The sequence below is a fragment of the Rhinolophus ferrumequinum genome, chromosome 7, assembly GCF_004115265.2.
Source record: "Rhinolophus ferrumequinum isolate MPI-CBG mRhiFer1 chromosome 7, mRhiFer1_v1.p, whole genome shotgun sequence".
NCBI classification, from domain to species: domain Eukaryota; kingdom Metazoa; phylum Chordata; class Mammalia; order Chiroptera; family Rhinolophidae; genus Rhinolophus; species Rhinolophus ferrumequinum.
In genome coordinates, this window is record NC_046290.1 from 90,658,684 (window position 1) to 90,674,149 (window position 15,466).

The 15,466-nt window shown below is 46.8% G+C and overlaps 2 protein-coding genes across 2 annotated transcripts in view; one reads left to right on the forward strand and one right to left on the reverse strand.

Moving 5' to 3' along the window:
- On the reverse strand, window positions 1-6,222 carry GPC2 (glypican 2). Its single transcript, XM_033109797.1, has 11 exons — window positions 6,168-6,222; window positions 5,862-6,060; window positions 5,016-5,174; window positions 4,373-4,695; window positions 3,494-3,574; window positions 2,565-2,727; window positions 2,199-2,329; window positions 1,804-1,950; window positions 1,576-1,715; window positions 1,283-1,458; window positions 1-551 (listed from the first exon to the last, which is right to left on the reverse strand). The coding sequence occupies exons 1-11, from the start codon at window positions 6,189-6,191 to the stop codon at window positions 301-303; spliced, it is 1,794 nt and encodes a 597-aa protein (XP_032965688.1). The 5' UTR covers window positions 6,192-6,222; the 3' UTR covers window positions 1-300.
- Window positions 6,031-15,466, forward strand: part of STAG3 (stromal antigen 3) — a 27,567-nt gene continuing 18,131 nt past the window's right edge. The window contains exons 1-9 of the mRNA XM_033109796.1: window positions 6,031-6,259; window positions 6,788-6,905; window positions 7,599-7,781; window positions 8,828-8,930; window positions 9,314-9,430; window positions 12,939-13,035; window positions 13,708-13,784; window positions 14,074-14,278; window positions 14,702-14,853. Coding sequence (XP_032965687.1) covers window positions 7,609-7,781; window positions 8,828-8,930; window positions 9,314-9,430; window positions 12,939-13,035; window positions 13,708-13,784; window positions 14,074-14,278; window positions 14,702-14,853 — 924 coding nt within the window. The 5' untranslated portion in view covers window positions 6,031-6,259; window positions 6,788-6,905; window positions 7,599-7,608. The remainder of the gene's footprint in view (window positions 6,260-6,787; window positions 6,906-7,598; window positions 7,782-8,827; window positions 8,931-9,313; window positions 9,431-12,938; window positions 13,036-13,707; window positions 13,785-14,073; window positions 14,279-14,701; window positions 14,854-15,466) is intronic.

The following is a 15,466-nucleotide window of genomic DNA, read 5'->3' on the forward strand; positions in this document are numbered from 1 at the left end:
CCACCAAATGATACTCTAAAGCTTCTCCCCTTCTCTTCCTTGGGGCTCAGTTGGAGACCACACCTCCTTCCTAAATAAATACCCCACCATGCCCCGTCCCTAGACACCAAATGAAAAAAATAAATACTGTGAACACCTACACACTCCCAATGGGAATCACCTGGACTTGGGGCCCCAGCCATTCACCCAAAAAGTCCCTTCTCTATCTTCTCTGCAGCCCCTTCAACTCCTCCCCAGACGCAGCAGAGTGGGGAGGAGAAGGGCCATGAACCCTTCTAATGCCAGGGCACCCCTCCCCTGTTATCGGGGTCCAAGGAGGACCAGGGCTGAAAGGAGGAGAATGAGGATGGGTTGGGTGTGAAAACCAACAGATGTCCCCCCAGTCCTGCTCCTGCCCTGGTTGTGGCGGATGATGACACCTCCGCCTTTGCCTCCAGCACCATCTCTTCGAGGAGGGCGAGGAGGCCGGGCTGGGGGGGCCACAGCTGCCGCCCCAGCCATCCAGTCATCTGCATAGTGCTGTCCCTCTCCAGAGCCGCTGGCGTCCTCATCTGCAGGGAGGGAGAGGATCAGAGAGAGAGAATCAGAGACAGACAGGGATCGGTAAGAGGGGCAGTGAAAGACAGAGCGAGAGAGATAGAAAGATGAAAACAGTAAGAAAGAGAGTGGCAGGAGAGACACAGATAGATAGTTGGAGGTTGGGAGGAGGAAGAAAGTGACAGGAAGGCAGGGAGAGAGAGATCAGGCAGACATGGGAATGAGGGAAGGTGATGGGAAACAGGAAAAGAGACAATGAGACAGAGACAGAAAAGACAGACAGACGGGAAGAGAGGATAGACAGGAAAAGACAAGACAGACATACATAGAAGCAGCCAGCAGACAGCAAGAGGGGTGGGGGAGGAGAGACGAGGAGACACAGAGACAGACAGTGGGAGAAAGAAAATGAATGTCCTTGCCTTGCTTCTCTGGCAAACTCTACCTACCATGTGGAGCCAGCCGAATGGCACCCCCATCAGGCTCCACTGCTTTGCTGGCATTGTTCGCCCTTGCCAACCTCCTACAGCCCTTTGCCCATTGTTCTGTAAGAATATTTTGGAGTCCTCCCAAAGAGACCCTCTCTCTCATTGGTTTTCTACCCCTTACCTGTAAGGTAAGTAATGCTAGTTTGTAAAATGAATAAGTGAGTGAATGAATGATAACTGAGATGAGAGGGGAGGGACTCAGAAGGCAGTGGGCGGGGCCCGGGTCTAATCACAGGCCCAGGGGTGCTCCAGGGTCTTACCCCAGTCCTCCAGTTCCAGGTCGCGTCCCAGAGCAGCTGCCTTCATCCTGATTGTGGCTGCCCGGAGATGCAGCCGCCGCGTCCGCGTCTGGAGGTCGAGGTTCGAAGCTTCCACATCCACCTCTGGGTTGTTGAGCTGCTCGGTCAGAGAGCCTCCGACTACAGGCAACAAGTACCTACGAGCAGAGCAGCCCCCGAAGGATCCCGCCTGACCCGGCGGGCCCGCCCCGCCCCCAGATTCGGGTCTAGACAGCCCGCAGCCGTCGCCGCCCACCCGCCCGCCCGACTCTCACCGGCCCCGCCCGGTTCCAGTCCAGCAGGGCGCCGCCTCCTGCGTGATGTCCGCCGCCATGCGGGGGTCCCCGCACACCGTCACGGGCAGCCCGGCCCAGAAGCCCCGGACCCGGCCCAGCCGCTCGCGGAGCTCCCACACCTGGACAAGCAGAGAGAGCGGGCGGAGCTGCATTGTACCCGCCAACCTGATGCCCCCCCCCCCCCTGCGCTGCCTGCCCCCCACTCACCAGCCGGGGCAGGCTGTTGCCTGCTGCCATCGTGGGCCGCTCCTCCTCCACCCCTGCCGTCCAGAGCCGGCCCACCTCTTCCGGGGATGCCGGGGCTCGGCGGGAACGGGCAGGTGCCTTTGGGGGACCCCCGCATTCCTGAAACACCTGGAGCACAGGGAAGAGGCGTCCCACACGCGGTGAAACCCACTCTGTATCCCTGCTCCAACACCTCAATCTCCCCTGACACCCCACTTTCCCCAGATACCCAACAGTGTCTCCCTGACACTCCACAATGTACCCCCAACCACAGGCCCTCTCCTCCACATTCTCTCTCCTGTACCTGAGCTGACACCTCCATACTATCTTCCCTACCTCGGGGCTGGACACTCCCACGCTCCTCAAGGCCCCTGTACCTGGGTGGACACCGCTACACTGTTCTCCTGCAGATACATCAAACCTTCTGAGATCTTCACCCCAATGGACTGAGCTGCCTGCTCAAAGGAAAAGGGGCCCTGGATCTTCTCAGCCAGAAAAAGGAGACCATCTTGAAGGAGAGGGAGAAAGACAAAGGATGAACTGAGGGGACAGCCAGGGAAGTACCCACTGAACTAGGAAGTTCCCACAAATCCTGACCTGGGAGCAAGGTGTTGGATTGGGGAGACTCACATGAGAAGAACTACCACCCCAAATTCCCCTTCAGTGTGGCTTAAAACTCCCTCCCAGTCCATCCCCATTCACCCCTACACTGACAGCCTTCCAAGGCTTTCCTGAGTCCTCACCCAGATAGGCCCCCCAGTCAGGGTCCAGTCCCTGGCTGCTGAGACAGCCATGGGCCACGTTGAGGCAGAAGCCCCGGCAAGGCAGCAGCAAGGGGACCCCCCGACAAAGGGGGCAGCCGGTCAGACGCATCACAGCCCGCTTGCAGCCTGCGGACATGGGCACCTGGGGGAAGAGAGCTGGGCTGTGTCATCCACAAACACTGAGGCTGCCCTCAGCCAAGCTTGGTGCTGGGCACAGAGAAATCAAATACTGCACCCCACCTTCCCAGGCCCTACGTGGAGAGCTGACTTGAATGGCTAGGGTTGGTGACTCCCTGTGAAAGCTGGTGAGACCCCAAAAGACTGAAGGGAAATTCCTAGAGGTCAGGTTGCAGATATGCCTCTTGGTAGAGATGGAGCTAGAGAGGCAGTAGTGGTGGTGGTGGTGGTGGGCGGCCTCTGAGAAAAGGTTTAAAGACAAGAGTGAGTCCATTATAGTTGGGGAAGGAAGACAGGATGCAGGTCGTAAGGCTGGGAGGTTGGGAAGAGACTGGGCAGTGGAGACAGAACCTTGAAGTCCAGGTCAGGAATCTGGCCTTCAGTAGCAGGGAAAGCGGAGCCACTGAGGGGGTGTGGAGGAAACCAAGGGAACCAGTACTCCCATCTCGGGATGCTATGGAGATGGCAAGGCCCCTAGAGGCTGGCGGAGTATGTATCCTCAGAGGTGCAGGAGAGGGTCAGAGATGGGAGGTAGTCATGAATCATGACACAGGGGAGACTTCACTTTGGCCCCCTTCCTTCCTGATTCACTCTGGATGCCATGGCCTCGAGGCTGATAGGGGAAGGCCACAGGTCTCTCCTGCCAGCTGGCTCCTAACTCTTCCACAAGGGGTCTCTCCTACTCCGCCTCTCCCTCCCTGAGCCCCACCTACACTCAGGCCCCCTCTAACCTTAAGCGCTTCACTGACCACATCTCTTCCGGTCTCCAGGCCCTGGATAAAGGCCCGGGCAGCCACCATAGCCCGGGTAACCTGGGGGTGAAGAAAGAAGGTGAGAAAAACCACAATATTGTCATGTGTCAGTCAAGACTGGGGACAAGAGATTGTACCAAGGGGACGAGGAGTGGGGTTAAGTTTGTGGAGTTACCTTGGGGTGGTTAGGAGTGTCAAGTGGTACAGGGTGGCAGGTTCAAGAGGCTCAGAGGATTATAGTCTAGAAGGATGAGGGGAACTGGACTTGGCAAGAGATGGAGAGAATTGAGTTTTACAGGGTTTGGAGACAGACTGCATAGAACAAAGACTGAACTTGAAGCCAGAAGACGTGGGTATGAAACACAGCTCTACCATTTACTGGCAGTGAGACCTTAACTTCTGGGAAGCTCAGTTTTCTCGCCTATATAACAGGGATACTACCATCTACCTTGCAGAGTTACTATGACAGTTAAATGAGATACTATAAAATGAAAATCCTTCTCAAATATTTGCCTAATTCTCAATTAGTTGAACCAGAGAAAGTCAAGATATTAGGATGAGGGAAGAATTGGCAGAAAGGTGGCTGGGGGCCAAGAGCAGGTGAGTGGGTCAGGGATGTGTGTGAAACGATAGCACAGGATAAGAGTGGGGGTACCTCCAATTAAAGGAGACTAAGGAGCATTAGGGCAGGCAGGGGTGGCTGGGGCTCAAGATAGGGGTCATCAGGTCAGAGATGGCTGCCATGCAGGATGTGAGGATCACCAGGTCAGGGGTGACTGGGGCAAGAAGGAAGTGAGTGCACAGTTCAGAGGTTACTAGGTCAGAGGTGGCTGAAACTCAGGCCTTAGGACCCCTCACCTGCAGGCGGAGGCGGCGGGGTGAGTCCCCGAAAGGCTTCAGAGAGTCATCAGCAGAGGAGGCGAGGCGTGTGAGGCAGAACAGGTAGTCAGGGGAGAAGATGTACTGTGGGTGCAGCAGGGGGAACATTCTCTCCAGGAGCTGCGCCCAGAAATCCACCAAGGCATCATCTAACCCCTCACCAGACTTCTCATAGTAGTCCCGCAGCCGAGAGAACAGGCCGCTGAATAAGGGGGTGTGCTGAGAGTACAGGCGGCCATAGGAGCGGTGGAAGAGCAGGGCCAGAGAATGCTCAGCTGATGAGAGCATCTCCCGAAAAACCTCTGTGGCAAATGTGAAGAAAGGGATGGGAGGTGAGGTGAGGCCAGAGATAGACAGAAAAGTGGAAGGGCAGAGGCAGGAAGAGATGGGGGGTGGGGAGAGAAGAGAAAAGACAAGTGAGTTAGAAACTGAGCAACTCTCAGAGACCTGGGCAGACTGGGAATGGGGTGGGGCAGGACCCAGGGGAGAGCCTGTGGTGGTGGGGCTAAGCCAGTGCTGGGGTGCCTTACGGATGGAGTAGGAAGTGGGGACAGTATGCTTGCTGGGGTCATGAGCACAGAGAGGAGGTATGTGGCCAGGTTTGGGAACCCCAAATGCTCACCATCAAATTTTCTGTGCCGGGCAGCCAGCATGTGTACCAGGAAGGAGCCACTCTCCTCCACCAGGCCTCGGAAGGTAGCCTCAGTGTCCCAGGTCAGCCTCTCCTCTATCTCACTGGAACAGCAAGTGTATTCTTGGGGACAGATCCGGAGGTGCTCACCTGGAGAGAGGAGACACAAGGAATGGTAGGAAATGATAGGGAATGGTGGGAAGTGATGTTATAAAATTCCTTCCTTCTGCCTATCTCTGGGGGCCATCCATCCCTTCTCTTTCACCTGTCTGGTTTCTTTTCTATTGTCTGCACCCTCATCCCCACTTGACCCTATCCCCACATTATTCCCTCACCCATCCCAAGTCCACTGTCATTAGCCAAGGGATGAATAGTGATGGGCCAAATTAGTGATCAGAGGTTCCTCAGGGGACCTTCCCCAACATCACATACCCCAGGCCTCTATAGACTTACAAGGATGGCTTACAGGGCAGCTTCTATGGGAAGAATGGGGTTTGGAGAGGCGGAGTTACTTGGTGAGCAAGAAAATATTATAGAAGTGCTCTTCAAAATAGAGAGGGGAACATATTGGGCTGTAAAGAAAGAAACATAGAGGTGGATGCTAATTACTAGAAAGGTATTCCTGGGGTGGGGGTGGAGTAAGAGTGCCATTATGTGAACAGGAGCGTTATTGTGATCCTGGTAAGGAAGTTCAGGAGGAGGAGAGATGTTATTACTATAGGATGAAAAGATTATTATAACGGTCACTCTGAAGAGGAAGAGTTATTGTGAGATGAGGAAGACCCGCCCCGCCCCCTCCCTTGCCCCCAATTCTCTAGTCTTCCTCTTTCTCCTCACCTGAGATCAGGGCGGGAGGGAGTAGGCTTAAGCTATATCCCCGGGCGCCCAGAATCTGCCGGGTCTCAGTGCAACTCCGGGTGACCTTTGCCTCGCTCCCGCGTCCAGGACCAGGACCGGGACACAGAGGCAGCAGTAGAAGCAGAAGAGTTCGCAGCGCGAACATAGCTGCTGTGACCCTGGAACAGCAAAGTGAGTCCTAAGGAGTAAAGAAGAGCCGCTCGAACTCAGAAAGCCGGTTCTCTGCCGTGGGAACCTCCCCGCTAGCTACAGAAAGAGCACGACCTCGGAAAACTGAACACCCACCACGGTAGCTAGAACCAGAAGCATCTGCGGAGACAATGGGAGCCGGGAGCCCGACAAGGGGCGGGGCCCGGGGCGGAGCTCTGCCAATGATGGTTAGGAATAGGCCTCAGGGGCGGGGTCAAGGGAGAAATTAAGCCAATGTAGTGGGGAAGCTCGGCAGAGGGGCGGGATTCGGTTGAACTAAGGAGGTTGGTGGGGGCGTGGTCTTTTTCAGGGGCGTGGCGACCCGGTTCTAAAGGTGGGGCCTGGGTGGAGCCCAGCCTATGGCAGTTGAGAAGCCAGATTGAAGGAGCTACTAGTAGTCTAGTGAGAAGACCCGCCGAATGGCGGAGAGGGGAAAAAGGGGGCGGAATATTGAGGGTAGAGGGGCGGGGATGGGGTGGAGGAGGGTTGAAGCTGGCTGGGCCAGCGCGCCTGAGCCCACGTGATGGGGCGGCAGGCGGGAGAGCTGGTGGCCGCACGAGGCTGCAGGAGCGGCGTGACTGGAACGTGGTGAGCACGAGCTCTTACACGTCCAAACCTCGCGACACTTACCAACCCTGGGACGAGACGTTGGGCTCGCGCCTGCGCGCAACGCGCCTCGTGCATTCCCGCGTTTTTCTGGATTCTTCCGCCACCAGAAGGGAAGCGGCAGGCGCCTCTGCCGCAGGTGGTGTGACTACAGAGACCCGAGGGACCCCAGGCGGTGACTTTTCCTCAACCCTGCTCGCCCAGAAGTCGCTGTTCCGGGTTCAGACAGTGAGGCTTCTTTTTAACCCAAGAATACGGCCGCCCCCGACCCCCATCGCTGCACTGCGGTCTCTGAGATAGGGACCTCCCTCCTCCATGAATCGGTAGCTTCCTCCACCTCCGGTCCCCACGAGACTGATAGTCACTCTTGTGAGCAGTTAGAAGGTTCCTCCGCCCAAAGAAACTTACCCTGGGCAGGGTTAGAAGTACCACCATCTGGAAAAGTAGAGAACGAGAGCTTTTCTTTACTCCTTCAGCGTTTCTGGCCCTATTCTAATCGCGCCTCCACCTCCAAACCGTTAAGAGCGTCCCATTCCATTCCATACGGAATCAGGTAGTACTAGCTTTCCAGAAATGAACGTCTGGGTTCTTTTTAATTTATTTTTTGTTTGTAAGATGTGAGCTGGTTCACTTACACCAGGCAATTTAGCTTCCAAATCGGGAGAAGGACCTGCTTTAAGCTGCTCTGGTGTGTGCCTTGCTCTGTGCTTGGAGAGCAACTCCAAACCCGTGCTCTGCGTCTGGGGCGGTGGTTTCTTTAATCTCCCGGTGCCTTAGTCAAGACTTTCATTTTTTTGTGTGGCTCCCCCACCCCCCGCCAATCTGAGTGCCAGGGCAGTTCCCTTGGAAAGACGGGCTGGAAGGGGCTGGGGAGGGAGAAAGTGGAGGGGTAGGAGCCCCTTTCTCTCTTTCTTCCCTCAGCTGGACCACCATGCCTACCCTTCGACCCTCCTCCTCCTGTCTCCGTAGCTCCGCCTCCCCAAGCAGTGTGTCCTCCCCACTGCAAAGAGCAATGGGAGGTGGACAGGGGGGCTTGTCTGCGTCTTCTAGTTTGTCTGCCAGTGTGCCCTGTGATGACAGGGACTTGGACCAGACTTCAGAGGGGTGAGTAGAGTTGGTAAGAAATTGTTACTTGTGCAGCTTTCTCCGGCATCATCGGCAGCTTTCCCCTCTGTCATTTTACGGCCTTGACAGTAATATGCGTGTGACTATGAAAACGTACAAGATGCTCTGCTGGTTCACAACAATGACCCCCTTCCAGCTTTGCTGGCTGGTTTTGGCTGCCCTGCATGTTGTAGGCATCAGGAATAATACATCTTGTTCTAAGTCCATCACCCAACTTGCGTAAACCTTTCTGGAACACATTTGTATGTTCAATATGTGCGACCTCTGGTGGGGGCGGGGAGGTAGGGGAAGGGGAAGTAAAGAATTATTTTTTGTAGCCTGACAAATAGGGTGTACTTTATAGTTGGTGTCCTGTAGTTTCTTTTGGGGGATTTTACATACAGGTCCATCTATCTTTGTTTGTTATCATTTATGACTTTTTTTGGTGAAGGTTATAATAATATATCTTGGTTTTTCTAATCTTTCCAGGAAAAAATTAATCTCATACAACATCTGATTTATCCCCTGGTTATTTTAATTGACTTCCTCTGAATCATTTCTGTTTCTGTCAGTGCTAGTGTTGGGGACCAGTTTATATCTATATTATTAACTCTAAATCAATTAGACGTGTGAATTTGTTTTAAGGAGTGGAATTTAACTCCAGGTGCACATTAATCTCCTGTTTATGTGTGAATAATATACGACTTCCCAAACCATGCTGATTTTTCTCCACGCAGCAGTGATCCTTCTACCTGCTATGTGAATATCATTTGATTTTCTTATTCAGAGACTCTTAGGAAAGGGTTATTCTTCACCCACCTCAGTTCCTCATTCTTTATCTCCATTGCTTTATTCAAGTGAAAGTTTTCTTTTAAGACTTTGTCCCTACTTTCTGGTAACAGTAAACTCATCTCTTCTTAAAGAAAAAATAAATATATTTTTCTAATGGAGAGGGGTTACAGCTAGAGACAAAGAGAAATTATAATTACCCTTTTCTATGGAGGGACTGGGGTGTTGTATCTAAGGAGAACCATACTCCCTCATAGGGATAGTGATTCTTCGTCAGCTGATGAAGACAGTGACTTCGAAGACACCTTGAGACCCAATGTGAAGAAGAGAGCAGCAAAACGACCACTCAAAACAACCCCAGTGAGTCAGTCGGTTTTATTTTGTTTTGGAACCTGGTCTGGGAAGTGGCAAAAGGAAACCTAGAAGAGACTCAGGAGATAGGTTTGATGAAAGGGCAAGACTTAAAGAATGTTAAGAGACAGAGTAGGAAGAAGACAATTTTTGAAGAGAAAAGGATAAAAGAAGACGGTATTAGGATTCAGAGGAATAAGAATAGGGCTAAAGGTCTTTTATAAGGAGAAAAAGAAATAATAAAGCTTACAATATAAAAATCAGTTATTTTAAATCTGTGACAAACTCTCCTATGTTATTGGCAGCTTAAGCCTACCTGTGTGATGATGAGACCAAGTGTTAATGTCACTTTCACTTTTTAAAAATATTTCTGATCTCTTTATACTTATTAGGTGGCAAAACATCCAAAGAAGGGCTCCCGAATGGTACGTGGTCATAACCAGAAAGAGTCAGAGCCACTAGCCAGTGATCTCTTTGATGCTGTGAAAGCTGCCAAAAGTGACATGCAGGTAAAACAGTGTCTCACCTGTTTGTTAATACCTTCCACCCCTTGTAGGGTGGAAAGATAAGGACAAGTGTCTGCAAACTTGATTTAATGTGAACATTTCAATGAACATAACCTATATCAGGAAAGACAGGTAAGACTCTGGAGTGAATCCTTGGAATTATATAAGGGAGACCTTGGATGAGAGAGAATGTTTCTTTCCTAAAAGTATCAAAGAGCAAGATTGATTTTGCTTTTATTGATTGATAAAGGAGGCAAGAAGAGGCATTGGATAATCTAGATAGAAAGCTTGAATATGGGTGGCAGCTTGTTCACCTTTGTCACTTTTTAGCTCCATTTTAGCAATTATACCTAATTCCTTTTCCCTCCCCACATTTCTTTTTTTATAACTTATTGTAATTTTATTTCATCTGAAAGTGTATAAGGCTTATAAATAGTTTACAAAAATTTTAAATGATCACCCAGAAGTGAAACATTAATAGTGCTTTAGAGGCCCTTGTATAGCTTCTCTTTACCCTACCCACAGTCCCCTCGCCACCCAGAGATAACCACTAGAGTGAATTTTCTGTTAATGATTCCCTTGTCTTTTCATTATAATTTTATCACAAATTAATGTGTTCCTTAATTTAAATAAATGAATCATTCTCTATATAGTCCTCTGTGACTTAATTATTTCAGTTGTTTAAGATTCACCCATATTGGTATGTAATGTAGATTTTTATAGTTTTTAGAAAAGTTTTAAATTTTTAAACATGGAGTTTTTCTATATTTTTGTTGTTTTATATTTTTGTTACTGATTTCTAACTGTATTGCATTGTAGTCAGAAAATGTGATCTTTGAAACTTAGACTAGCTTTATGACTTAGCATTTAGTCCTTTTCCAAAACGATTTTACATGTGTATGAAGAGGATGTGTGTTCTCCATTTGTTGGGTCCAGTGTTCTCTTGGGTAAGATAAAAAGTGTTAAATGTCATACTGCTTTGATATTTCTACTAGTTTGGGGTTTTGGGAGGCTTTTTTGGTCTGTGTGATATGTCAGTTAGAAAGAGAGGTTTGTTAAAAAGGTGATTATTCAATTCTTTTGTATTCAGACCTATCTTTGCCTTAAATATTTTGAGGCTTTGTTTCCTGGTAAATCAAACCTTTTATTGTTATATACTGACACTTGTTTATCTCTATACTTTAAGACAAAAATTGTTTTTTTTTGTATTAACATATCTATACTAGCTTTATTTTTGGTTAATATTTGCCTAGTATCTTTTTCTTTTGTTTTACTTTCAATCTTTCTATGTATGTTTGGAGTCTGTCTTCTGCATTCAGTATATATCTGGATTATGTTATTTAATCCATTCTGCCAATCTGTCTTTTAACAAGAGTTTAATTCATTTGTATTTGTTGTTTGTACTGATATATTTGAATTTATTTCTTCCATTTTATGTGCTTTTACTTTATCTTGCCTTTCCTGTTTCTTTTTCCTCTTTTATTGCTTGCTTTTGGATTTCTGTCTTCTACAAGGACCTAAGCACATTTTAATTCCAATTTCCCCTTCCAGTTTACATGCTGTTGGTCCAGTGCTTTAGTTCTGTCTATTCCTCTTCTCCCAGCAAAAGAGACATTATTATTTTATACAATGTTTGTTTCTACTTACTAACATTTTTATCATTTTCTTTGTCTATCATTCCTTCTCAAATCTTCTGTATGGAATGATTCTCTTGCTGTCCAAAGTTTATTCTTTAAAATTTTCTTTAGATACAGTTTATTAACAAACTCATGTTTTGCTTGTATAAAATGTCTTTACCCTGTTCTTGAAAGATTGTTTGCTGTGTATAGAATTCTAAGATGACCTTTTTTTCTCTCAGCACATTAAAAAGATTATTCCACAGCCTTCTTACTTCCTTTATTGCTGCCGAAAGTCAGCTGTCAAAGTTAGCACTGTCTAATACAACAATTTGTAAGTATGGAAATGTTCTATATCACCATTGTCTAGTACAGTATTCTTTAGCCACATGTGGCTATTAAGCACTTGATACGTGGCTGGTGTGACTTAAGAACTGGATTTTTAATTTTTATTTGATTTAATTTCAATAGCCAGATATGGCTAGGGGGTTACTGTTTTGGTTTGTAAATGTTAAATGCAAATCCTTTGTAAGTGATCTCTTTTTGCTATGACTCTTTTTGCTATGACTGTTTTTGTTTTGCTTTTGTGTTATGTTTTATAGGATGTTTTATTTGTCATGCCTCAGATCTGTTAGCTTTCTGGCTCTGAGAATTGGTGTCTTTCAACAACTACGGAAAATTCTTTTCAAATAGAGCCTCTTCTTCATTCTATTATCTTCAAGAATTCAATTAGACATCATTTGAATTTCTTACTTTATTTTCCATGTCTCTTAATAGTTCTTTCATTATTTCTGTTAGTCTCTGGACTGCATTTTGGATAATTTCTTTGACTTAATTTTCCAATTCACTCATCTTCTGTGTGCTGTGTCCAATCTGCTTTTAATTCATTCATTGAACTTTTAAATCTTGTATTTCTTATTTCAACAAATTTTGTTTGCCCCTTTTCAGAATTAGTTGTTCTTTGCTTCTACTCCAAGCTTCTCTTTCATTTCTTTAACCATAGTAAGCATAATTTATAATCTGTGATAACTTCAGTGTCTAAAGTCTGTGAATATAATTCCACTCTCTGTTTTTCGTGCTGATTCTTACTTTCAGTGCCTTGTTTCTTTACTAGGTTTTACTGTGAACCACTCATTTCCAATGGAATTCTTTGGGGTCTGGGTTGAAGGTGGGTTTTAAGAGAGGAACCTGCATTTGCTTCTGGTAGTTGCCTGCGGGCACTCCAGAATCACTTTTACGTAAATTGTCTGATTGAGCTTATTCTGATCATATAGGTAGTGTGGATCTGGACTGAAAATCCAGATCTGAGAGCTGGTTTATGGTTATGAATTCTCAAGGAAGAATTCTTTTTTCCCTCGACCCTACACTGAGGTCATAACAAGCTAGTTTTCTTGCTGTTCCCTTCTGACCTATAGGTTTATTTCTCATTCTTGCTTTCATGAGGATGTGACTCTTTGCAGGATATAGCTTTATGCAGGAGCCTCCTTTTGGACTATTCTTGGAAAGCCCATAGACTTGATCTCCTGTGCTCTGCATTCCGTGCAGCCATCTAGACAGAACGTCAGGGTTCCCAGGGTTTAATAGAAACCCTCAGGGCAAAAGTCAGCTTACTTGTCTTCAAGGATTGCTACCTTCACTTCGTTTTTAGCCTTTGTGGAGTTCTATTAGGTTGGTGCAAAAGTAATCGTGGTTTTTGCAATTTTTTTTTAAAAACCTTTTAAACTGAAATTACTTTTGCGCCAACCTCATACCTTTCATTCCAGTTCAGCAATACATTTTAAAAGGTGTTTTTAATGTTTTAATTAGAAGTTTAGATGCTTCAATTGAGAAGATCATGTAGGATTTCTAGTCTGTCATATTGCTGGAAATAGAAATCATCCACATTGTTTTCCCAGTCTCTGGTGGATGAGTGGCTAGAGAGCTACAAGCAAGACCAGGATGCAGGATTCCTGGAGCTCGTTAACTTTGTCATCCGGTCGTGTGGATGTAAAGGTGAGCAAACTCCTACCTCCTTCTAGTCTCCAGCCTTCTGCTCCTATGTTATAAAATTTTTCCTCCATTTAGATGACTAGGATTGGGCATTTCCTAAATGAAAGGTGAAGGTAAAGCATAAGCAAAAGTTCAATTATTTAACTATATTGTTGATTGGCAAATATGGAAGTGATCCAGTAGGGTACTGTGTTGGTTTGGAGACAAGACCCTCTGCGTAAAAATAATCATGTTAATAATATGCACACATTTAAAAATGGACCATCAGATACCTTTTAGTCTTCCTTTCTCTAGATGAAATACTTTTCTCATTCCTTATTTCCCAGCCACTAAATCGCATATTTCTCCACTGAAGCTGTGGACCCCCAGAGGCCATGACCTAATTTATTGGGGCAGATAGTCTTAGGCAGGTTGTGTTATAGGAATCCAGAATCTGGTATAGTTTTGCTTTCCCTACTTGTTTGGATTTTTTTATTAATAACTAGTTTTCCACTGCTCAATTCCTTTGGGTTTTCTAGAGTGGTTGCATTATAGCAGATACACAGTTAGATGCTAGCACATTTGGATCTTCTGATTCCCCACCTATGCTCCTTTCAATATATTCCCTAGGTCATCTTCAGATGTCTATTAAATAGTCATGGTATCCTGTTATTTTTCTTACCCTCCATTCCTTAGGCACTGTGACCCGCGAGATGTTCAAGAAGATGTCCAACTCAGAGATCATCCGGCACCTAACAGAACAGTTTAATGAGGTGGAAGGAGATGACAAAGATCATCATGCCACTCTTATTTCAAAATCCAAGGCTTATCATTCCCTTCTTTCTATTTCTGGGAAATAAAATAGCTTTTCAAAGGAGGAGTTCAGTCTCTCGGGGGCAAATGAGACCCATAGATATTATCTGAATATGCCTCAAGAGTTGAGAGTAGCAGGAAATGAAGTATAACAGAGATAACATTCTTACTATACTATTGGGTTTTGACATGCAGTGTCCCTATGGCCTGGTAATAACTTGCCCATCCTTTTCATAAACCCTTCTGTAGGACTCAGGAGACTATCCCCTGATAGCTTCAGGTCCATCCTGGAAGAAGTTCCAGGGAAGTTTCTGTGAATTTGTGAGGACATTGGTCTTCCAGTGCCAGTACAGCCTCCTCTATGATGGCTTCCCTATGGACGACCTCATCTCCCTGCTCACTGGCCTCTCAGACTCCCAAGTTCGTGCCTTCCGTCACACTAGCACCCTGGCTGGTGAGCACTCAGTTTTGCTCTATAGATGTTCTCCTGGAGATTGGTAGGACTTTCCTCTCTTCTCCAGTTCTGGATCTTCTTTCCTACCTGCATCTTCGCTCTTGATTTCAAGGCCATGCTTCTTTATTCCAAACCCAATTGAGTTTCTCACAAGTGGAATTGTAATAAAAGGGTGGAACACAGAGACAATTTACAGCTATAACATGTTTCTTATAGCTCATCACTGGGAATATGCTGAGGATTAAAAGATGCCCAAAAGAGAGAGGCAGAAAAATGTTTACTCCAGAACATTGAGTCTTGGGATTTAATAGTCACCTTGCTCTAGCCTTTTATTTTCACTGCCCTTTAGTTCCTTTTTTGAACCTACCTTCCCTTCTCTCACTCAAGTAATGATTCCCATATCTTGTTTTTCCTGACTGCAAGCCATGAAGCTAATGACGGCTCTGGTAAGAGTTGCCCTCCAACTGAGTTTACACAAAGACAACAACCAGCGTCAGTATGAGGCTGAACGAAACAAGGGGCCAGGACAGAGAGCGCCTGAGCGGCTGGAGAGCCTGTTAGAGAAACGCAAAGAGGTGAGAAGTGTTCCCTGCCTCTTTCTGCTCTCTCTACCAGCTTCCATCCGCTGCTTCCACAGCCCACCTTAACAGTTCCTCAGAGTTTCTGGTAAGGCGCAGATCCCCCAGCAATCTTAATGGAGGCTGGCAAGTTTAATAGGCCCATCCTGTCAGAGGTCATTGGATGCTCATCTTGTTTCTGGGATGCAGGCTCAATTATTATCATTTCTAATTTAGAGTAAACTTTAGAGTTCTCTATAATTCCAAACCTTTCTCAGTTTCCATTGTCTATATTCTTTATCAGAAGTGTTTAAGTGTTGTGCCTGTGTCTCATGCAAGGAGTTAAGTTTTGACTTTCATGTCAAGTGTACAATGTACAGGTCATCATAGGAGTACTAAAGGCCAACCACTGACAGGGAAGCCAAGTTTTTAAGAAATAGAAAGGGCACAGGCCTTTCAGTCACTCCTGAGTAAATTCTGTTCCAGTTAGCTACTAGCTCCGTGGCCTTATGTAACACTTCCAAGCTTCAGTTTCCTTTTTTTTAAAAGGGGAATAACTCTACCCTTTTGTGAAGATAAAATGAGATGATGAATAAATTGCCTAGCCTGGCACACAGTAGGTACTTGCTTA

Excerpts from the sequence above, each read along its gene's own strand:
- GPC2 (XM_033109797.1), bottom strand. The coding sequence starts at position 6,191 with ATGCTTCTGGTTCTAGCTACCGTG. Across the intron at positions 4,696-5,015 it reads CCGGCACAGAAAATTTGATG|AGGTTTTTCGGGAGATGCTC; the intron begins GTGAGCATTTGG and ends CATTTGCCACAG. Across the intron at positions 1,951-2,198 it reads GTGTAGCGGTGTCCACCCAG|GTGTTTCAGGAATGCGGGGG; the intron begins GTACAGGGGCCT and ends CCTGTGCTCCAG.